The 23,783-nt window shown below is 42.0% G+C and overlaps 1 protein-coding gene across 15 annotated transcripts in view; it reads left to right on the top strand.

Moving 5' to 3' along the window:
* The window catches only part of CLIP1 (CAP-Gly domain containing linker protein 1), a 72,304-nt gene extending 48,771 nt beyond the window's left edge, over positions 1 to 23,533 (top strand). For 11 of the 15 annotated variants that reach the window (XM_064168301.1, XM_064168299.1, XM_064168307.1 and 8 more), the window contains 8 exons: positions 3,617 to 3,754; positions 5,435 to 5,541; positions 8,541 to 8,661; positions 13,634 to 13,686; positions 16,057 to 16,077; positions 18,749 to 18,866; positions 19,033 to 19,186; positions 19,943 to 20,807. In XM_064168301.1, the coding sequence (XP_064024371.1) occupies positions 3,617 to 3,754; positions 5,435 to 5,541; positions 8,541 to 8,661; positions 13,634 to 13,686; positions 16,057 to 16,077; positions 18,749 to 18,866; positions 19,033 to 19,186; positions 19,943 to 20,121 (891 nt within the window). In that variant the 3' untranslated portion in view covers positions 20,122 to 20,807. Of the gene's footprint in view, positions 1 to 3,616; positions 3,755 to 5,434; positions 5,542 to 8,540; positions 8,662 to 13,633; positions 13,687 to 15,783; positions 15,858 to 16,056; positions 16,078 to 18,748; positions 18,867 to 19,032; positions 19,187 to 19,942; positions 20,814 to 21,331; positions 21,457 to 22,553 lie in introns of those variants that run through there. The other 4 variants (XM_064168308.1, XM_064168303.1, XM_064168314.1 and 1 more) reach the window with 3 other exon arrangements.
* Positions 23,534 to 23,783: the final 250 nt, after the last annotated feature.

Genomic DNA, 23,783 nt, shown 5'->3' with positions numbered 1-23,783 from the left:
GGTGAGCATTTGATAATGAAATACCAGGGGTGGCTGTGAGCATTTGAGTTCAGACAGGGACTGTGTGTCAGTTCATACACATTTTTAAAACATCAAATTGCAATAGCTCTGTTTGCCCTTAAAGCACATTTCTCATTTGTCTGCTTGACTTCATTCTTTGTTTTCCCTTCTCCCTGACTTTATTTCTTTAGTCCTTGAGCTCTGTATTAGCATCAGCCAGAAAAGAAATTGAACTAATGTCAGACCAGATGAGGGGTTTGCTGTCAGAAAAAGAGACTTTGGCACAGGAGGGAAATACTTTAAAGTTAGAGAGAGGTTCCTTATTGTCAAAGCATCTAGAACTGGAATCAAAGATTTCATTGATGCAACAAGAACAAGAACAACTTCGGACAGTAAATGAAGAACTTAATTCAGAAAATAAAAAGATCCTAAAGCAGAAGGAAGAAGCTGAGGCCCAAAGCCAGCAGGAAAGCACAGAAAAGGTTGCACTAATTTCTGAGAAAACCAAATTGCTCTCTGAACTAGAGGCAGCACAAGTAGACTTTCTGAAAGTAACTCAAGAAAATGATTCTCTCCGGTCTTCAGAGTCAACCTTGCTCCAACAACTGAAAGACCTTCAGGCCAGCAAAGATGCTATGGATGTGGTGTACCAGAAACATATGAAGGAATTGGAAGAACTGGAGAATTATCAGAAGAAGGCTTTGGAAGAGAAAGATGCAGTTGTTAAAGACAAAGATGATGTTATTCAGAAGCTGGAAAGTTCTCGTGAGGCCCTGGCCAGAGAAGTGTCAACTCTGTCTGCAGAGAGAGATTCAGCCCTAGGGAAATACTCAGATCTTAACAATAAACATATAGCCTTGAAAAATGAAGTGAACACTCTGCTGCAGACAAGTCAGAGCCTACAGTCTGAGAAGGAGATGCTCCTGAAGAGTACAGAAGAGCTGCGTGGGAGATTAGACAATATAGTTAGTGAAAACCAAGCATTAAAAGCGAGAACAGAAGAGATGCAAACAGAACTGGAGACTGAACACAAAGAACTTGAAAAAGCAATGAAAGATAGCATGGAGTTGAAGGATTCCCTCACTAGTCTCTCTCATCATCTTGAAGAAGTTCAAGCCTCAAGAGACAGAGCCAGTTCTAAATGTGCTCAGTTACTTCAAGAGAAAGAGGCACTCTCTTCATCAGAAAGAAGGCTTTTGGCTGAAAGGGATGAACTTTTAAATGAAAATAAGGCAATAACTGAAAAGCTTGCTAAGGCCACAGCAGATGCTGTACTTGCTGAGAGAGTATTCATTGAGAAAATAAATGAGCTGAGCTTAGAAAAGGAATCTGGTTTTCAGAAGCTGTTGCAATTAGAAAAGGACATTGAAGCCCTTCTCCAAGAGAAGAAGGAATTGGAGAACAAATATGTAGAGCTTCTTGGTGAAAACAAATCTATCGCAAATGAAATTTCTGATATGAAGAGAGAACATGAACTGAACATCTTAGCCAAGACAGCTCTGGCCCAAGAGAATACTGTGCTTCAAGATTCCATTGAAGCCCTCAAGGAGGAACTTAGTAAGAAGACGCTAGAAAATCAAGAACTAATGGCCTGTAAATGTGACCTTTCAGCTCTTCTGAAAGAGGCCCAGGATGCCAAGACAGCATTAGAAAATGAACTGGCTGCTGCATCACATGCTGGGCAGGTTCTGTCATCTTCATTGAAGACCTGTTCCTCTGAGAGGGAAACTCTGTCCAGAGAGAAGATGGAATTGCAAGACAAGTGTCAGAAATTAAATGGAGAGGTTGAGATTATGAAAGAAAACTTATCCAAGGAAAAGGAAGCTAGAAAACTGGACAAGGAATCATTTTTCTTGGAATGTATGGAACTTCAAAGCAGCATAAGCTCATTGGAGAAGGAGATAGAAGATCTGAAAGAGAAAAATAAAATATTTCTGACTGAGAAAGAAATTTTCATTCAGGAGAGAGAAAAATCTGAAGCTAAACTTGTGGAAGTAGTTAAAGAAAAAGAAACCCTCCGTGCAGAAACAGAGCAGCTTGCTTCCAGTATGGAACGACTGAAGAGTGACCTTGCTTCCTTGGCTAAATCAAATGCAGAGTTCCAGGACTTGCACAGCTCTGTCTCTGAGAGGCTAGAGGTGTCAGAGAAGGAGAGAATAAAGTTACTTCAGGAAAATGACAGCCTGCTCGCTGAACAAAAGAGTCTGGTCATCATTAAGGAAGAAGCATTAAAAGAGAAAGATAAATTCTCCATGGATTGTAATAAACTCTACCAAGAAGTAGCACTTTTAGAACAAAGTAATAGTGATCTCTCAGGCAGATTGCTGGTGTCTCAGGGCAAAAATCAGATGCTGCAGGAGGAGATGAACAATCTGGTTTTGAAACTAAAAGAAATTGAGACTCTCCAGGCCCAAACGGTAGCACAGGAAAATGAGGTATTGAAACCCATAGGTAAAGAATACAGTTCAGTTATACTAATCCTGAGCACTAACCAATGGTTTCCTCTCTGCACTTCTCTGCTCAGTGTAAGTGGGCTGGAGTCACAGCCACTCTCCACCTGTGACTTCTAAATCTAAAAGCCAATATTGCCACTGAATGTTGCAAACAACTTAAACTGTGAATAAAAGGAATTTTGCTTCTTGAATCTGATAGGAGAAACTGAGCAGATCCTTTTTGCTGAGGTACTCTGCAGCTTAAAAGCTAGAGCAGTAATAGATGAGGCTTTAGATTAGATCTTTGTGCAGTTTTATGCTAAATTACAACAAACTACAAATGTGAGTTACTCAAAAAAACCTGGAAAAGAACCCACTGCTCCTGTTAATGTGATTGGATAAAAAGCAGTGGAAGAAAACCATTTAAATTTACATTACAGACTTTCAGTCTATTAAAGTAATTGACAATTCTGGTGTTCTTTTTATTCACAGAAGTGTTTTATATTCACCACCAACAAATTCTATAAAGTATTTTGAATTTCAGTGTGGCTTGAGGCCCATAAAATCACTCTGAATACAAATTGGAATGAAGATATCCTGTAGGACTGTGCTGAGCCTACTTGGGAATTTTAATGTGCTTGTGATGTATTTCCTTTTATGAGAGCATAATGAACAACACTGAAATAATACAACAATTGGCTTTATTTCTTATCAATTTGTTGTTATTTTTCATTTTTTGATATTTTATAAATCCACATTTTCTGAAAATAGAGCAGCCTGTTGGAAGTGAATATCTGTTGAACTACTACTTGTCTAAAGTGGTTAGAAGTCTAAGAGCAACCACAGTGGTGGCAATCAGAAATTCAGGAATTAAAGGAAAAAAAGCTTCCTTGGTGATGGCACAAGCATGGGGTTATGATCTGTTTCTGCATGGGACTGGATCTCCTCATGTACTTTTAGTTTTATACTTTATGCAGCTTCTAAATGGCAAATAATTTCCAATTAAATAATAGAATAATATAGATTGGAAGGGACCTGAGGGAAAGTGATTTAGTCCAAGCCCAAATCTATATATAATTGGAAAGCAGCTGTGCATAAAGTATTGTGGTTCATCTTCTGCTTTCAGAGATCCTTTTCTAATACTATTTGTTGTTTTTTTTTCCCCCACCCTCCTTTATATACAGGCTGCCAAAACAGCAGAAGATGTTTTCCAAGCTGTGGAGAAGGTGACCAAAGAGAAGGATGCCATTCACAAAGAAAAGATTGAAACTTTGGCCTCCTTGGAGAATTCTAGGCAGGCAAATGAGAAGCTGCAGAATGAAGTAATTACATTTAAATGCTTTTATGTAAAGAGGTTTGCCTAGTGTGTAAGGAAGAACTCTTGACTTACAGAGAATTAGGTTGGGTGCGAGGGCATTCAGTCATTTTCCTACCGCAGTACTGTCCTGACTGGCTCGTGATGAGTGCTCCTTGATGGAAAATCTGGGTGCTTTATATAGCCATATGACCCATTGGGTTTTGTGGTTTCTGTGTGGTTTCAAATACTGTACAGCATATGAAGTTGTGTCCCTTAAATTTTGATGCTGCAACAGCAAAAAAAAAAAAAAGACAGAGTTCTGGATGCTGCAGCAGGTTTTGCACATTACAGAATTGATAAACATGGGCTTGACTTGAGCCATAATTAGTCTTTGCTGCATAGCTTTGATTAATTTGCTTAGATGTTAACACTGCATCAGTTCCCTGTTTGTGAGCATGGGGTGCAACTTCACACTTCAGTGGGGCACTGTAAAGCTCTGAGCAGCAGTGCTCCTAATCCACAGAAGTTGCTGCTCCAGTTCTCACCTGGCTTGCACTCCTTGCCTTGCACATCCTCTCTGAGATCTTAACATGTAATCTAACAGTTTCTTCTTTTGTCTGCTTTTCTGTTAATGGAATTGTGGTCTGACAAGTTGCAACTGAGCTGTGCACCATACAGATACATGAGCACAGTGGTCCCAAAGAACTTCACAGTCCAACATGCGCAGCAGTTCCTCTGGGGACCCCTGTTCACTCTATGTTCTTCCAACAGTTTGTGATGCTTCAGCATTCGAAGACGGGAACAGTGTCCTCACTCATCTCTTCCATGCTCTAACATTGAGCTGGTGCCTTCCCTGTAGATTTTGACCATCCTTTTATGGCTCTTTCACCTTTTGCAGCTCTTGCAATTCTGGGTACTGAGCAGATGGGCTATCCCAAAGGGCACAGCCTGTGCTGCAGCAGGAATGATTGCCAGCAAGTGCTGATAACTGGAGAATTAAAAGTGATGACATTAACAGTGGCAGGGGTTCACTTTCTGGATTAGAAAAAAAATAATCCACAGGGTCCTGTAAAGCCAAAAGAATGAACAGCTGAAGATTATCTGTTATGTAATATAATGTGCTGCCGAACACCAACAAATAAGATTCACAAGCCCGTGGTGTTTACGTGGTAAGATGTAAGCTCTAGCAAAGAGATACACAGCAGTTTGTCCCATGCCACAGGATCTCTGGAAGGAATTCATTTCTTAGGGCTGCAAGCAAAACACTCAGCCTACTGTTTCTCAGAATTTAAGGTATGGAAAAGCAGAACTTCTTAGCAGTTATATTAGTGGAGTAAAGATAAAGGAGCAGCTCATCGTATTATTCAAATCAGTGTTTTTAAACAGAAACAGTTGGGACTTAAATCAGTTTTTAAACAGAATCTGTGTATCTAGCAATACACAGATTATTGAAGATGTTCTTCAGTCCACTTTGAGTTCTCCGTGCTGCTGAAATGCAGAAAGTCTCATAAGATGTTTTGGTTTGGGTTTTTTTGTTAGACAAATGCTTTTCACTGCAAACAGACAGAACTAATTTAGGGACTGAGAATGAAAAAGTGGAACAGCTCAACTCAGGCCCCCATTTTGCTGCATATCTTTTCTGAGTCCTACACCTAAGAGCTACATAATTTCATTAGTTAAATAAGGGGCTTGTTTTCTCTTTAAGCTGGACACGCTTAAACAAAACAACCTGAAAAATGAAGAGGAACTTAATAAATCAAAAGAGCTTCTAAATCTGGAGAACAAGAAAGTGGAAGAGCTTAGAAAAGAATTGTAAGTATTTCACTTAAACTATTTCTTTGTAGTTGCATTTGCCTTTCAGACAGTTGTCTTTCAGTACCTCCCCAATGTCTTCACTGATAAAGCAGATATTAGGACAGAATTAAATATGAGTTTGACATGTATAAAACTTGAAATCAGAATGTTGCTTGTGAATTGCTAAAGGGGTATTGGGGCAAATCCTTCACCTCAAGCTTTGTTTGAAATAATTTGTTGGAGGAAGTAGAGAGTTCTGCCACCTGAGGGCACTAGATTATGTTAAAAGCTTTATTATAAAGGAATTCTGCTGGTTTCAGTGGCAAGTACACTTGGAGGGTTAAGTAGTTTTTTAAGTGGCTTTCTTTATAGAAAATCTAGTTCTGCTCTTATTTTCCATTGATGGCTTTATCTAGTTTAGTCCAGTTGCCCCACTAGCACATACTTTCTAACACGTACAATACAAATGCCACATGTAGTATGTAAACCTAGAGTTAATTGCTTCTCATTTGAGATGTTTCATATAATAAATTACCTCTCATAATGATGTGTAACACTGTGCACAAACAAATTAGCTGCACAGCATCTGATATAAAGGAGTTTGTCCTTCAGAATCTCACTGTATCAAAGCTTTGTTGTGCCACTGTGAATAAAATCCCAGTTACTGCTGCCCTGCACTAGCTGCTCTTCCCCCAGCTGTCAGAAACATAATGCATTAAATCTGTTCCCACTTGCACTCTAAGATGAATTTCTTGACTCACGGAATAAGAGCTGGAATCTGGACTGAGAGCTAAGAGCATCTTTGACTAATTGACTTCCCATAAGTCATTTTGTGACAGTTCTTAACCACTGCTCTGGGGTGAAGACAAGGGCACGAAGGAAAGCAGAACACAGAATTAATGCTGAGTTTCTGTATGACTGACAGGTTTTGCTGCTTTCTTTTAAACCCCTGCCTGCTTGTATAGACAGCAGCCTCCTCTGAGAAAGGCAGCATTTCATTCCATGAGCAGTGCCTGCCTCAGTGCTCATGGGAAATGCCAAAGCACAATAATTATTTCCAAACTAGTTGCTGTAATGGTAGAGCAACAAGGGGCTAGCAGGCTCTGCTGTTGTGGGAGGACAAAATAGATTAGACTGTAATTTCTCAAGCAGAAATTATTTATAGGACATGTTTCCTTGAAATTCTTCAGCACTGAAAGGTGTTCTGATGAACCCTGATCACCTTCTGGAGGGTTTTTGGGTTTTGTTTTTTTATTAATGTTGATCCTAGTGGTAGTATTTCTGAATGTGGTCTCTAATCAGTGGTTGGAGATGTGGTGGGTAAGTGGAACCTTCTCTGGCTGTTGTTTTGTGTTGCCTTGTTTTTGTTAGTGTAAGGAATTAGCTTGAAAGGAGTATTTTTGTTGATGAGCAATGCTGTGGGTAGTGAGATGCCCTTTGAGAGCAGTGCCCTGGCCTTTGCAAAGGGGAGCAGAAGGAAATGCTGCCACAGAAGCCATGACTGTAGGTGGGGACGTGCTGCTGCCTCTAGAGCAGTGAGTGTCTTTTGGAGGCAGGAGGGTGTTACAGGGCCACTGAAGTCCTTTGTGAAAGAACCTTCATGTTAAACTAGGATGAAGAAAAGCAGCAATACCAGCTGCATGTTGTATACTTATTTAGTCCTGTTTACTGTCAAGTGCACTTCCAGCTGTCAGTATTAAGTTCCTCAGCATTAAACACTGAGGAGCATTTCACACAAGTTGACCCCAGAATTTATTGTGTGTCTTTACCGAGCTCTGGATCTAGTCTTCAATGCAGAAATCAAAAAGAGGAGAACAGGTTGGTACTGCAGCTCAGCAAACAATCACATGTTAAAAATAGGAATGTTCCTGTCTCTGCAAACAGCTTCATACCACGAGAATCTGAAGCAGTGTTCAGTGGTTTGAGCTGACTGGTTTCATCCACTCTAGGTGGATTTGGTCAAGGTAAGACCAGACATGGAGAAATGGTTGGAAAATCTTGGGCATATTAGGTGCTGAATTCAAAGTGACCCACACTTCCCTTTGTTTGAATGTGCCCAATGACAGACCACAGAGTGCTTGTATTTCAGAGTGCTTGACTAAGTGTCTGACTTTGGGTTCTTCCACCTCCCACAGTCATAAAAGTATTTTTATTATTCCAGTCAGGGTTCAGTTGTGTAATACTGGCACACAGGTGTGCTGAGGCTCCTCTATGAAAACAAAACACAATAATAAAAATCACTGGTTTGTGAAATGAAGCTTTTTTTATTGTTTGAAAGACATTGTCAAATCTAAGAACTTCTGCTAGTCACTTGTGTTACGGGCAGGACACCAAATATTCTATTCCAAAATGTGTTGAAAATAACTTTACTTGAAGGAAACCACAAATTCCGGTAGCAGCCTTGGCTAATGGAGCATGCAAATCCATCCTCTTTTTTTTTTCTTCTTCAGCCTTTGTTTGGTCTCATTTTCTGGTTTGTATCTGTTAAAATAATGGAACAGATTAGATACATTCTTGGTTTGCCTCCTGTGATCTTGCACATTCTGGTGTGTTTGGGCGTTAGACCTTGTGGGAAGTATCTGAGTATTTAAATAAGTGGAACTGTGAGCTTTCCCCCACCTCTTTTTTTCCTTTCCTGTTTTTCTTTTTGCCCTTGTTTTTAACCAATTCTCATGTTTTACCTTAGGCTGCAAAGTTCACTTTTGTGCAAGTCCAGGCTATAAACCTCGCCAACACTCCTGTCAAACCCTACCCTGTTTTTCTAAGCCCAGGGCTTTGCAAGCCATCGGAGACACACACAACTCCCATGCTGAAAGGAAAAGGAGTTTTGTGCCTCTGCAGCTCTTTAGGGTTAATGCTACCCCTGTGCCTCTGCGGTATAGATGTCACCTTTATTATAGATCCCATCAGACACGTGACCTAGATGTATTTTTCCAAGCTGTGAAGCTGAAGCTCTCCCACAGTTTTTTCTTGCCTCTCTCGTTCCTATGGTAACGATGCACTCTCTGTCCTCGCAGCGAAGCGCTGAAGCTGGCAGCAGCTCAGAAGTCCCAGCAGCTCGCAGCTTTGCAAGAGGAGAACGTGAAACTTGCCGAGGAGCTGGGCAGGAGCAGGGACGAAGTCAGCAGTCACCAGAAGGTAGAGTGGCCGCACGGTTTCCGATCCACGGTGAAGGTGCCGCGCGTGCTGTTTCCGCTGATGCCGGGCTGACCTGCTGCATGCTTGTGCTTGAGACAGGAGTTGTGCCGAGAGTGTTTGGCAATAAATTTGGAAGCCACCTGCACTGGGAGGTTAGAGCTGCAGGATAGCAGAAGGTTACATAACCCATGAGGGATATTAGGAGGCTTGGGAAAGAGCATAAATTAAATATACTTGAGCCTAATGTATTAACAGATACTTGCTATTTCTGCCGGCAGTCATTTTGTTACACAACTGTGGAAACCTCCATCTACCCAGCACTAAGGAACTCTGGTTAATTATCCTCCTTATTCCTGCTGCTCCTCCCCACTAAAATAAAGACTATTTAGGATATTTTTCAGAATACTATTCAGGCTTACTTGAACTGTCTCTAAAAATGCTATGCACGTGTGTGCTTTGCTTAAACTTCATACCATGCATCTACAGGAGCAGCCCTGCAGCCAGATATTGGCTGCTGAAGGACTGGAATCAACGTGAGATGTTTTTCTGGTGGCACTTAGTATGAGGAGAAGGGACTTGAGTTTGTGGTTTTATTTTTTACTGTTGTCTTTCAGTGTGATATTGGAATCTTAAAGTGTGGGCTTATTTGCACAGCTTACAACACTGGCATTTCCCAAAAGAGAAAATAGATATTCAGCCATGAAATGTGGTGGGTTTAGTTCTTGTGGAGCAATTTTAGTAACAGCTACACTGGGAAGGCATCTTTGGAAGGTCCAGTTCAAAAGCAAGAACGTAGAAGACAGAGATTTATGTATTGCCTTTCTGAGATGGCACTTGTGCAGAAGAGGGGTGTGCCTGTTCCCAGTGACACTGGAACAGATCTCTCTCATCCTGCAACAAAGCCTAATAGTTTTAAAGCCAAGAAGTTGACTTTTTCCCAAGGGTCCTGTTTGGAAATACTGAGGATGGATGACCAGGGATCTGGCCAGTTTCTGAACTCTTTTGGCTGCTGACAGGAGCAATGCACAAGTGGCTTCATCCTGAGGAGCCTTTGGAGATGATTAACAAGAGTCCTAGACATGTGGGCTCAACCACTGACTCATGCTGCATCTGAGTAGTGGTGTGGTAAGAGAAGGCTGTCATCCTGAGCAGCCAGTGGGAGCTCTGCTCACCACTCCCACATGTTTTCTTAAATTATTTCAGCATCTTTGAGGCAACCTGGCATTTCCAGCAATAGTTGTAACTTCTTTCTGCTTCTGTCTGTACAGAAAGCTCTCAGGGGAAAGGGATCCCTTGACCCCAAAGGCATAGGCTGGCAGTGGTCACTGCAACCTCTGTGGACTCTGTCATTTCCAGAAGAGCTTGTGATGGAGTCCTGCTGTCTGCATCCTGCCTGCTGTGGATCCTTCAGCAGGGATTCTTCTCTCGTTGCCAGGATAGACAGCTGTAACCTGTGGTTAGTCATCCTGCAGATTGGAATATTCTCAGTTCACTTGCTCTGTGGCCTTTCTGCCCATGAGTAGATAGCTCCAAGATCAAAGATCTGGAAGATTTGATAGAGCCTGGAGAAACAGTCTGTTTGCCTTCTTCAGCCACTGGGTGCTGCATTATGTCCTCTTCTAGAGAAAAGTGTAATCTGAGACTTGGAAACGTGGGAATGCCATCTGTTCATTTCCTAAACATAGTATATGGGCCATGGTGTCTTTAGGTCTAGTGAACTGTGCAGCCTCCTAAAAGGCTGAAAGAGGCATTTGGTATTCCAGGAAGCTCTGTGGTGGCAAAAGGAACAAAGGCAAAATGATGTAATTTGAAATGCAGGTTTCCTGCTGAGTGTGACATAATAGAGTGCAGCTCTTCTCCATTCAGTATTGTGCAGTTCTTGTTGGTGGAATGCAAGATCCATCTCTGCATGAGATCCAGAACTGTCATATTTCCTGGTTGCCCCTAAAAAACACTCCCTGTCTTGTCTGCAGACTGTAAAGTACTGACCATCCTTTTCAGGCTCTCACCTCAAGGAACAGGATTTCTGTCACGTTCACTTTAGATCTTACCCAGTCTAGACTTACAGTGCCCTTTTTCCACCTTTGGTTTTCTGCATGAACCAGCAGGAAAACCAGCCAGGCTTTAGGATCTCACACAGACAGCTCCATCTTGGGCCAGCACAGGCTCAGGGATCCCTGCTACCACCTCTACTTTGCTGTCCCTCAGATGAATGTACGCTGTGTCCAGACATCAAGCTGCAGCATGCTTTGGGCTTCCTTGGTTCAGGCTGTGTGTGATGAGTGAGAGCTTTGAAGAATTGTTCCATTAGATTGTTTGAGAATAAGTGTCCCTGAAGAGGTTTAACACGGGAAGATTACTCTTGGAGCTGTGCTTTTGGCAGCGGAAGCTGGAAGATTGGACAGCAGGGAGGGAAGCACAGAATGCAGCAGTGCTTCAGCCTGTGTGAGTTTATCCAACTGCAGTAGGAAAGGTAGCAAAGATGTTGTAAGGGTTTTGAGCAGTCACTATGGTAACTCTCTAAATTCTGGTGTTTCTCAATCGGGTTAGGGAATCTCTGGCTGCTTGTGACATGCTTTGCAAAATTAATGAGTACTCGTTCATGAATGATTTATCCTGACAGCTAAAGGTTAAAGTGTCTTGTACTAAAGATGCTGAGGGGTGCTTTTCTATATTGATCCATAAATAATTAGCTGTTGGTAATTAGTTAAAGATCCCCAGTCAAATACTGAGCTCAGGGAACTTTTCTAGTTTCGAATGATTTGTTGTGGAATTTTGGGAGCATCAGCCTCCAACTTCATTGGAAAAAAATGTGGAAACACTCACTCAGCTGATCCATCTTTTATTAAAGGTATGTGAGAAGTCTGCCCTGAGGGTACTGAGAGAATGAGCAGATTCCTGGGGAAATGCTGGTGAGAGAAAGGGTGTCCTTTGTCCTACCAGAAAGATGATCAAGGTTTGATCTATGGTCGTGCAGCTGCAGCAGGTTTTTAGAAGCTGCACAACTCTCAGAACATCTTGTTCTTTACTCGTTCTCTCTTTTAAACCTGCTTCTGTCTTGGTCTGTAAAAAAAAGTCACTCGTATCTCCATGGGGAATTGTTTCCAGCCAGGGAACTGAAAGGGCAAAGAAATGCAGGGTTTACTCAGTCCTGGAGCATTCCACAAATGTTGAAGGATTTTCCAAGTTAAAGAGGCACCACAACCTTTTCCTAAAAGAAACTGATGGAAAGGTGGTGGTGGTGGTGAGCATCATGCCTCTCTGTAGGGACCAAGGGGTAAATAACATCAGCATGAGGATTTTCTAATTGCAAGTGGCAGCCAGGACTGTGAGCAGCAGAAGTTAAGCTAGCCTGGGGTGAAACAAAGCAGTTTGATTGTGGAACATGGCCAGGTTAGCGCTGCAGCGTGACCACAGAGAAGTGCTGGTGCTAGCAGAGAAGAGGAGTCCAAAAAAGCAGTTGGAGAAGAGATTGCAACATGAATCTGAGGAGGAGAGGGGCCACAAAAAATAGATGTCAGAGTTAGATCTGGAGGGGCACCTCAGTAGCTCAGTGGGGTTTGCAAGTGAAACATTTCTCAGAATTTTCATGGTCTTTTCTTCCTTTTTTTTCTTTTGCCATCAGCCTGTGCAGATGTCAGGAGTCTGCGTAGGAAACAGGCAGAAATTCTCAGAAACGGGGTACACTTTGTGCTGCAGCTGAGATTGCTGGGTTTGACTTACCTGCAGGAAAAAATTGGCTGTATCCCATAGTGATACGGTTGATCTGCAGTCTTAGAGTGGTCACTTCCCTTGAGAGGAACAATTTGATTTGCTTTAAGATTTATTAACATAAATCTGTCTACACTTTTCTAGTATCTGGTTTTCCTATCAAATAAGTTGTCTGATTTAAAACCTTATCAAAATTATGCCAATTAATCTTAAACTGGGAAGGGCTTAATAGCTCTGTAGTACACGTAAGGAGAAGCTAAGTTGTCAGAGAATACGGAGGAGACAATTTAACGCCCTAGTCTTGGAGTCCTGCAGACAAGCTTTCTTCTCATTGCAACTTGCCTGCCTGTGCCAAACTTGAATGTCTGCAAAGTGCTGAAAGTATTTAGTCAGTAAGAGACCATTTGCTGCTATTCCTGAGGCTCTGAGGTTTCCATCATAAATATGTCTGCTAACCTTGGGAATAAACCCTGAAAGCCTGTGAAATCCAGAGACTGCCTTCATGTCACAGCACAGGTAGTTGCTACTGTAAACAGTTCTTTAGGGCAGTAATTTGGTCTTTGAGTAAGAAGAAAGGAGGAGATGGTGAACACTGGTTAAGTGGCCTGAAAAAATACTGAGTTTCTACTCTTAGTAGAAGTTCAGTTACCCCAGTGTTTTCCTGGTGGGGCTTTACAGTTTTGTTGTCAGACAAATTGTAGTTGGTTGTTTTGTGTTTCCTGAGCCTACCTGTGCCTGTCAGTTTGGACCCCAGGAACCTGCAGCAACAATGTTTTCAGTTGAAGGCCTTACTTAGTGGTAAAGCCCTGCTGAGTTACAGGTTCAGGATGTGTTAACAAACAGCAGAACAACAGCTTCCAGGATCGATGATTTATCTCTAATGAGACAGTAGCAAATACAGAACAGCACCACCATTAGCCAGGTTAGAACAGCAGCAAATCCAGTAATTCATCAATAAACTTAACAGCCAGGTGCCCAGAGTGTTCTTTCTCCTGAGCATGGATGGGACCCAGAAATACAAATCTTACACCTCTCTTGTGTGCACAGAAGAGGAAAATAACTATGTAAAGTAACAGTGGTCCCTCACTAGCTAATAGTCTTGGTCACTGAACATGTTATGTCTGGTTATGTGTGTTGTCTTGGATGATTTTTAGGCTATGTGGCCTCTCCCACATTTGTTTTATGATGGTAATGAGTCTCTGATATTAAGGAAATAATCCTTAATGTACTAACTGCAGTCTTTTTTGTCCTTGTCTTTTAGCTGGAAGAAGAAAGATCAGTACTCAATAACCAATTATTAGAGATGAAAAAGAGGTAAGTTGTTTGTTCTGATGTGTGTTTAAAGTCTTACAGAACACTCCAAGCCAACACTAAGAAATAGCTTTTTCTGTTGTGTCGCAGTTAGAAGTATTGAGACAGTCACACATTGGATTATAGATGGTATCTTCCTCAGTAGAAGTGAGCAGGAAATGTCACTGTGTTAATGTGAGCAGTGGTATTCACCATTTCCTCCTAGTTGTGCACCTCGTGTGCTGTAGCAGATCTTTTTGTTTTCAGTAACCAGTTTAGTGTTTGTTTTTAGTCTGCTCTGGAGTGTTGGATTGTCCTTCAGTCTGGTCAAAAGGCATCATGCAGATCTGACTCATCAAGGCCTTGAGGAATAATGAAAAACTACAGTGGTGCTGAGGATTGCTATTTAAAAACTAAAAGCAGCCCTCAGTGGATTGTTCTGATAACCTGGAGCTCTGGAGCTGCTTGTGGCACTGGTTATTGCAGTTCATTCAGCACTGTTCTGAAGTAACCAGGAGATTTGGCCTGGCTGACTGGGGCATCCATCTGTAAACTGTGCTCTTCAGTACAAGTACAAGGTCCCAAGTACAAAATTTACTGTTCTTCTGCTGATTAGCAAAGTGCCACGATGTCTGCAGGAAAATGTGTGGGCTTTTCAGAAGTAGTTACATAAATCCTTGGAAAAGGACACAGCTCTCCATGACACCAAGTGTGTCAGGACAAACAAACAACCCCTGCTAAGTTCCTGAATTTATAATAGTCAGAGCAAAAGAACACTTGGCTATCTGTGCACATCCTTAGCTCCTTGGGATTAAGCACTGATCCCTTTTTCATTCCCTATGGATCTGTTATCTGGGAGGTGGGTCATGATTTGCTGTATCACTCACTCTTCCAAAGGACAACAGGCACATGGGACGTGGTACAGGAGGTTACTCAGAGAAATGTAGTAAGAGTTTGGTCAGGTTTTGTACGAGAGGGGCAAGTGAAGAGCTGAAGCTCCAGCTTTAACCAGCCTTACAGAGTGGATGACTCAAGAATAGCATACATGTAAGTTACTTGAGATGAGGTGAAAGACAATTTACAGAAAGAAACCTTTATCTGGTGTGAAGACCATTTGACATCCCTCAGTATGGCTACACCAACTGAGGGTCATCTCCAGCAGGACAGATGAGGAGGGAAGGGAGGGAAAAGGAGGATATCAATGCTGCTGACAGTTTACAGCTGTTTATAGCCTGTTACTTAACAAGTTTTAAAATGTGGATTTTAAATGGTAGAACTCTTGGACATTACTTGAGTAAAGGAAGGGAGTGGAGACCAAAGTGTGTTCCAGCAGTTCTGTTTCATAGCATATATTTTAAAAGACAAATTATGCAGTGAATTATAAAAAGATATGTGGCTCTGATTTTCCTTCTGCTTTTACTCTGAGCTGCCTGAAGTAATCTAGATAATTACAAAACCATTAGAGTGAAGTTTAACATTCCTTGACCTTCAGTCAGTTACACTGAGATGCCCGAGGTTGTGAGTGGCTACATGACATTCCTCAACAGTGTTGAATAAACTCCAATAGATAGGATAAAGGACAATAGAAAGGATAAAACGAGTGACAGAAACAGTCACTGAAGCAGGACAGCAGCCCACTAGGAATCAAAGTATGCCTGCAGATCATACAAGTTGCTAACAAAAAAGGTTAGGCTGAACCCAGAACTAATTAAATAAAAAAGAATCTCTCTGAATTCCTCAGATTCCACTGAAGTTGGTTGTGAGATGAACAATGGTTTCTTCCTTTTGTCCCAAGAATCTGAGAACCTGAAAAAGAGACTTTTTTGTTTCAATTAGGTTAAGCCCCAAGCAGTAGTTTTCTCACCTTCCTCTCATTTGCAGGAATTCCCTTTCTGTACTTCAGCAACTCTCTATGAAATAGTCCAGATAGGATTGACAGGAGCTGGACGGTTGTGAATCTAAGGGGGTTCTGTGTTACCTCAGCACATGAGGTCCATTGTGGGTTGTTAACTGTCTTACTGTCTTTGAGCGTGCGCTATTTCTTGATACTCATCTCATTCCTCTCTCTTCCCTTTCCTACCCTTGCTTCCTTTGCTATATCTGTGTGTCTTTAATGGTAAGACTCAAGAAAGTCTATCCACGTTACAATAAATAATTTTATTTTTTTTAAGTAAAGTTGTTGTACATATTTTGGCTGCCTTTGTCCCTTGGTGTCTTGCTTTTGTTTTGTAAAACACTCAGCTATATATAGATATATATATATAAAGAAAACAAAGTCTCTATTTTTTACCAAAAGAAAGAAGCCCCTTGGTGCACATTTAGTTCTTCCTGACAGTATTTTGCATTTCTACTCCATGTTTCTAACGTGGTTCTTGTTATCTTGCATTTTTAAAGCTTGCCCAGTAACACTTTAAGGTATTTGCTTCATTCTTAGAATTTCTTGTTTTTGTAGTAAGGGAAGAATCTGGGTGAAATTTTTTTTTCATGTCAAAACAAAACAAAAGCCTCTCTCTCCCATAGCTTCCACACCCTGCTCAAAATATGGGTTAACCTGCTCAGGAAGGTGACTTTTTAATGTGGCATGTGAAATGACAACATCACTTTTATTGTTGGCTTTCTTTAGTCTCTGCTGTCACACCAGTATTTTGGCCTTGAGCTGGCAGGGGAAAAGTTAAAGTTCACCAAATCAATTTCCATTTTTTTTCTTTCCTAAAAATCGTTCCCACGAGATTTTTCTTGCAAGTTATCGCTAGGTACACATTTCACACATGCTCCTTGCATTTGCTGAAGCTGAGAGCATCAGTGGGGCAGACTCAGCTGATGCTGGAAGTGAACTGTGATCCACACTTACGTATCCGTAAGTAGTGACATGTCCTTACTATATTTGCAGACTTTCCACTTCCAACAACTTCAAGAGCTGTAAAACACACTTCTTGGAGAGACTGCCCTGGAAAGAAAAAAACAATCCTACAGAACAGGGACCTTTTTTCCCTCTATTGTTTTCTCTCCTCTTCTCTTGTTCCTCTCCTCTTGTGTTACAGTATTCTACACCCCTATCTTGAGTCTCTGTACTCAAAACTGTTTGCCTTTATCAACCACCTAAATACTGTGGTGGCTGAAAGCAAGCCCAATAAATGGCAAGTTAACCATGTTTGTAGAAAAAGCACCTGTTTGGTCTTGGTCTCTGAGATGCAGATCTAACCAGAAAGTGGAAACACTTGCTAAATAACAAGGTCTTGAACATGAGATGAGTCACTGGGGTTTCCGTTTGCCCTCCTACAGCAAAGGGAAGCCCAGGTGAAGTCTCAGGTACAGCAGAGCTTGTAAGCAGCAACATCCAGATGTACTTTCCCCTTTCCCTTGCCTTAAGCAAATGCTGGATTTGCCACTGTGGATCAGAGAGGGGAGTTCTGGAAACGTGGTGGCACGTTTCTTTCCCGCACTGCCACCCTGTGCTTTTGATCCAATTCAGCTTTGAAGTGTTTCAAAGCATGGGTTAGGCTGGAGCATGTGTGTAACCCTGCTGAGGAACAGAGACTGCTGCCATGCTTTTAGTGCTTTGCTGGACTGGGTCTATCAAAAAACAAAAAGTTGAGCTTTATCAGCAGGGTATAACTTGTATTTAAAGGCAAGATCATGCAGTCTGCAATTTGTTGTGTTCCTGCTTATATTAATTCTCTCATTGTAGAGCCATACTGAAGCCAAACCCATGCTTTTGGTTCTTACTTGGTAGCTGCATCAGCTTTTCTAAACCCCAGATTCTCCACTTGCTGTCTCCATTCCCAAGTATAATCTTAACAATGAAAGAATTGCATTAATTGTGCTCTCATTGTTGAGTTTCCTATTTACCTTGAGTGGGTGAAATTCTCTGTTTCATGGGCTGGGTATTGTGTCTCTCACTAACCATAGATATGATATGTAGATATCACTGTGGATATGAAAACTTTTCCATCTGAAACTAACAAATCCCACAAGGATGTGTTCTGTCCTCAATCCCCTAAACAGCCCTTAGGGAACGTAGTCTAGTTCAGTTCAACGCAATCATTACATCGCTTGGTATCTTTGAAATATTGGCTGCTCCATGGGTTTTGGGTCGTGGGTTCATGTTCAGGTAGCCTAGTCTGTCCTCAGCATCCTCAACTAGTAAGAACAGAAGCAGGTCACTGTGGCAGTAAATCCATGATCATCTAAAACAAAATGTTTGAAGTTGTGTGGAAAACTGGGCACAGCAGCAGAAACTGGGAGAGCTGACAGCCAGCCGCTTGGGCGCTGCTGGGGCTCTGGAACGCCAGCTTCTCTCCTGGATAAGGAAACCCAGATTGAGGGGTAACAATAGCCTCACATCAGAGGACAGTAATCCCTCTGTCTACCCTGGCACCAGTGTGAGGATGTCCTAGCTGTGATGCTTGAAGATCAGTGTCAGGACAGGTTTGTAGGTAGTTGTCTCTCTTACTAGGTCAGCTAAAAAGGTTGGGAAAAGTGGACAAAAGCAGCACACAAAAAGGGTTTGTGCCTGCTCTGGAGGATTGCTTTTTAACTCTTCTTCTATAAATCCCCCACAAATCCCACATGGGTTTGTGCTGAAGCAGTAATTGGTAAAGGCCCAGAAACTCCATGTTTCAGGAAATGATGATGTCACTGAAATTAGTGAGGACCAGCTGATATTTCCGGCATCATCAGTGCTTTGCATGACAACTTGTACAAGAGCTTTGCATGTGTGTTTTGTTGCTTGTTAGTAATTTTCAAGAAGTAACAAAACTCTGGAGTTAGCTTTTGTGGAACATTTGTGCAATGTGTTTATTTCTCCTGTATCTTCCCAATCCCACTTGCTCCTTTAAATTCAAATGGATACGATGCTATGCAGATTCTGGCATGTTCCACCTAGGTAACATTTTTTGCTTTGTTTCCACAGTTGTAACATCTGAAATGTTTTATTCAGATATAAAATCCTTGTCAAGAATAGAATTGATTTTTTCTTAAGAAGAACTTCTTACAGTAGGCTCATGCTTGAAATAAAATGAAACTCCTTTAGGTGACTCCAATAACCTATTCTTTAAGTGACTTTTGGTATTTGGTTTTCTTTTAGAGAATCAACATTAAAAAAAGAAATTGATGACGAGAAAGCATCTTTACAAAAATCCATCAATGTTACTAGTGCCTTGATCACACAAAAAGATGAGGAACTGGAAAAGCTCAGAAATGAGGTAAATGCAGCACAGTGGGGTGATTCCTTCTTTTGGATTAAGTTATGGCTAGAAGTGCCTGGCTTTGGGTGCTTCCTGATGAAGAGTTAATTGGTTTTCTTTATTTAGCATAGTTAAAACTGATTTTACTCTGGGAGGCCTAAGCATTCTCCAATAACTCTTGCAGATCACAGTGCTCCGTGGAGAAAATGCTTCTGCAAAAACCTTGCAGTCAGTGGTTAAGTCGCTGGAGTCTGATAAATTGAAACTTGAGGAAAAGGTGAAGAACTTGGAGCAAAAACTCAAAGAAAACAACGAACAGCCTTTAACTAGCTCCCCAGGTAAAAGGGAGTGAGGGGGAGGGAGGGAGCCTCTCTGCTAACTGTGCCTTCAGATTTAACCTTGTCAAATTTTGCAGCTGTTAACTGGGTGGTTAGAGGGAGGTTTAACAAACTGGACCTCCTAAAAAATGTGAGTTCCCTGTTGCAGGACACAGATTAGACATGAATGCTGCAAAATGTGACAGTTGCTGCCATTGCCAGTTATCCCCACTGACACCAAGGTGGAGCCAGTTTGACCTGAAGCGCATAAGCCATAAAACTTCATCGTGTCCTGTGATGTGGCTCGTGCACAAAAGCCTTTCTCATACTGGTTCCGGTTTTCCTTGCTGTACCTGCAAAGTAACAGGCAGGCACCATCACCTTGAGCATAGGGCTGGGAATCCCACACTTCAGCTATTCTTGCTCACCTTATGCTGAGCTTCTTAAGCTTCCTACCACTGCAGCCTCATCTCTTAACAGAGGAGTGTCCTTTGCCCATCTGCCAGTGTTGACCATCACCCATACGTACACCTTTTGTTGTTTAATATGTAATGTGCAGTACTGAGTCAGCTTCTGTGATGCAGTGGTCAAAAACATGTCCTAAAGAAGTCACCCTGACCAAAGCTTGCATAGAGTTATTAGAAAGCAGCAAGAATAAGACGTTCTGGAGACCAGAGACTACTCCTGCAGTCTCAGACTGTGCTATCATGTGTTTCATAATTCAGATTACTGGATGCTTACACCTCACTTTGGGGTTTTGTTTGTTTTTTCTTAAAGGTGACATTGCTGCTAATCTGCTTCAAGATGACATTGCAAAAGAGAAGCAGGTATTTGATCTGAAACATCAGCACACAAAATCAATGTGGTGTCTGTGGGCAGAGGGAAATGCTTTTTCAAAGACAGTTCTTAATCAGATCTTGTATATCAGAATGATAATGGGCAGATTTGTCTTCTGAACAAGACAAAGCTTCTGAAGGCAGCTTCAGAATGGCAGAAAATAATAACAACGAAGTGATGAGTGACCTCGGAGAAGTCATCCAGGTTACTGGAGCAGAAGGAAGCAAGCAGGAAAGCAAAGGTGGCAAGGTTTGACCCTACAGCCACTTAGTGAGGTACAGCCCAGCAGAGCACACTCATAAACTGCTCCTTGGTGTTCTATGGAGGGTTCTTTGGATGTAAGTAGGGAATAAGGTGTGACCCACATGAATCTGTGGTGCTTGCCATTGTGGAAAAACGGGCTTCCTGAGCTCCCGTACTGCTGCTTCTGAGCTTCTGCAGTTGCAGATCTTTGCTGCTTCTTAACTGCAAAACTTTACTGAGCAGCAGTGGGGCAAGGTGGACAGGCAGCATGTACTTGGTAGTAGGAAAAACATATATCAGTGTATGGTTATAATCATGGACATGGGAAAATCTGTCATGTGACTGGTGGTCTGTGACAAATGCTAGGGGACGTGGATAGAATAGAAACACCTTCTGCACATGTTAAATCTCCTCATTAGGTCACTGGACTGATTTTAAAATGTCCTTTCTAGACTGTACAGAGATAAAAATACTGTATTTAATGTACACTAACCACCAATCTTCTTCTGTTTCTCTGCCTCCTCAAATTCACTTGCTGCTGACAACCCTTCCTTCCACTCAGCACGAGGTTTGTCCCACTTCTTGCCTTCGTTTTAGCCAAGCATTGTTTGATGACATTCAGCAGTGGTGCTGCAGTGCTGGCCTGCAGATCTTGCTGTCTGTAGCTTTGCCATCTCACTGCTCCTGTAACATAGCTCTGAGAGTGTCTACCAGCACTACAGGCTCAGAACAGCAGCCACACTGTTCTGATCAGTATCACCGAATGTGATTTGTGTTCAAAATGTCACATAACAAAAAAGAACTCAATCTATTGATGGTGGGCTGAGACCCACCAATGCCTCAGGTACGTTGGCTGGCAGAACTACCACTTCCCTGGCCGGAAGTTACACTAAGGGTCTCGGAAGCCCTTTGAGAAACTCCTTGCCATGTTTTCTCTGTCCCTGTTTGCTCTCAACAGAGATCCAGTGATAAGTGTTCATGCAGTTCTGTCTGCACATGTCACTTGGAAGGTTGTGCCTTTATTGCTTGGCTTCTCTGAAGTGCTGTACTCACCCTGCTGATTGTCTTTGTTATTGATGATCATAGATTGATTTCCTCAACTCCGTGATAGTGGATCTGCAAAGGAGAAATGAAGAATTGAACTTGAAAATACAACGAATGTGTGAAGCAGCCCTCAACGGCAACGAAGAGGAGATAAATAACTATGACAGGTACAGATCCTACAGGAAACCTTGTCTTGTCTTGGGGGAACTGATGGCAGCAGTCAGTTGTCATCTGCACAATGCACCAGCCTGGGTTCAGCTGTTGGAAGAATAAATGGAGCTTTCTCTTGTATTTAGTGATTCAGTCCAGTCCTCTGTTACTGTGGCATATCTACTGGTGCAAAATGGTGTTAGACTTATTTGAGTTTGGCCCCTTCTGAGTGTCCCAGGTTGAGAACTATAGGGTTAAAACAAGTCCTGTAGGGACTAGAAGATTGTTATTCAATGCCATATTTCTGCTATCTCTTTATAAACTCACAGCAAGGCCAGCTCATTCCCCTTTCCTCCTCCTCCTCCTCCTGCCCTGTGTCTGGCAGGAGCCACTTTATCAGGAAAAACATGTAAGCAGTAGGCCTGTTTTGGGGCCTCCAGGGGCTTCTGTTTAGGCCTCTTGGACGGTGGAGGTATTGGGGCGGGGGGAGGATTGGAGCACTGGGGATTATAGATTTAGGTTTTGGGTTGGGGGAAAATTCAAGGAGGTTTGCCAGGGATGCAGTTATTGCTTTGTAATTGTCTTCTCTCTAGCTCTCTCCAAATAGAATTCTGTATTTTGATTCCAATTTCATTTGAGAGCTTCATTTCTGTCATCTCTCTTTACAAACCATGGCACCACATTCAGTAAGAGTCTTTGCTTTCCAGAGGCTAGTGGCTGCATTGGAATGGGGAGATCCAGTCCAGAGGAACAGATTTAAAACTTGATTGATATATTGTGACTTTGGATCTCTTCTGTCACAGGAAAAGAGAAAGCAGTTCCAATGTGTTTCTTTTCACAATGTCTGTAATTGTGGAAATAATGACACAGAGCAGTTTGCAGTCCCCTGTACTGTAGTATTTATCGGAGATGCTGCAAGGTGGTCGAGATGTCAGCTCTTCAGAAGGGGTGTTGGTTTTAAGGAGGTTTGGGGATTTTGTTGTTGTTGACCACCACAATTCTTCCCTGGCCTTGATGATTACAAGGTAGGTTCTTGGGCAGTGCAGGGCAGCAGGCCTGTCTCCTTTCTGAAGGAGAAGTTTCCTGCTTGACTTGTGCTGGTGCTATCTTGCAGTGAGGAGGAAAGCCTGTCCAAGAAGAAACCTCGTCTCTTCTGCGATATCTGTGGCTGCTTTGATCTTCACGACACTGAAGATTGTCCAACTCAGGCACAGATGCTGGAGGAGACACCCCACTCAGCCTACCATGGCAGCAGGAGAGAAGAGCGTCCCTACTGTGATACCTGTGAGATGTTTGGGCACTGGACAGCCGACTGTAACGATGATGAGACCTTCTGATGCACCGCACAGCCGGCAGCATGGACTGTCTGTGTCCTCAGCGGACAACTTACACCACCAGCATTTGTCTGTGCTGAATGTCAGGAAAGGGGACAGCGTTTCTTGACCCCTCACTCCCCTTCCCCTTGCCCATCCACTCCAGAATGAGTAAATTGATACATATTTTGCTCCTTCACTAATAAGTACCTGATCCCCCTTTAATAAACTTCAACAAACTATAAATAAATGATTTAACAAATGACTTTATGCTGTTTCTTCCCAAGTTCTGGGTTTGTCCCCACTCTTAACAAGAAATGCCCCCGTGCTGTTGATGGGAAAAGATGTATAGGAGCAAAGCACTATAGTTCTATTAAAGCTTATTTAAGTACCTTAAAAATGATGCTGTTAATTTTCATATTTGCACTAAACCATTTTAAGGCTGAATTTGTACATTTAGATTTTTAAGCTTTTTTTGACACTGGACTGGATTGAGAATTGTTTCCTCTTTTTTTTTTTTTTTTCATTGATGCCTTTGGTTGTGATTTTGCTCAGTGAAAGTGAGCTTTGGGTATTGGTTTGAGGACAGTGTGAGACATGAAATCATGAAGCAGGTAAGAACCTGGGGGGAGGTTGTAGAAACCAATATGCTGTGCACACCTAGAACAGTTTGGGGGACATCCCGTTTTTTTTTCATTCTTTCAGCTTCTCTATAGTGTGCGTATGGTGTGTGTGTGTATATATGCATATATATATTAAAGTTATATTTTGGAAAAAAAAAGTGAGGTGTGTTTTCATTCATAGCTTCCTCTTCTCTGTCCAGCATGAGGCTTGGGCTGGTCCCTAGGTGAATGATGCTCTCTATTAGCCCTTCTCCCTCCCCCTTTGGGAAAGGAAAGAGAGAGACTACTGGAAAAGAAAACTCAGCATTATTAAACAGTAGCAATAAAAATGCAACCTTAATACAAAAACAAATTACACAAATATGTTCAAAACTCATTTTGAACTCCCTTAAAATCTAGGCTGGACTC

The sequence above is a fragment of the Pogoniulus pusillus genome, chromosome 30 (assembly GCF_015220805.1).
Source record: "Pogoniulus pusillus isolate bPogPus1 chromosome 30, bPogPus1.pri, whole genome shotgun sequence".
Classification (NCBI taxonomy): domain Eukaryota; kingdom Metazoa; phylum Chordata; class Aves; order Piciformes; family Lybiidae; genus Pogoniulus; species Pogoniulus pusillus.
The sequence above is the reverse complement of the archived record's forward strand: the minus strand, read 5'-3'. Positions and strand labels throughout refer to the sequence as shown.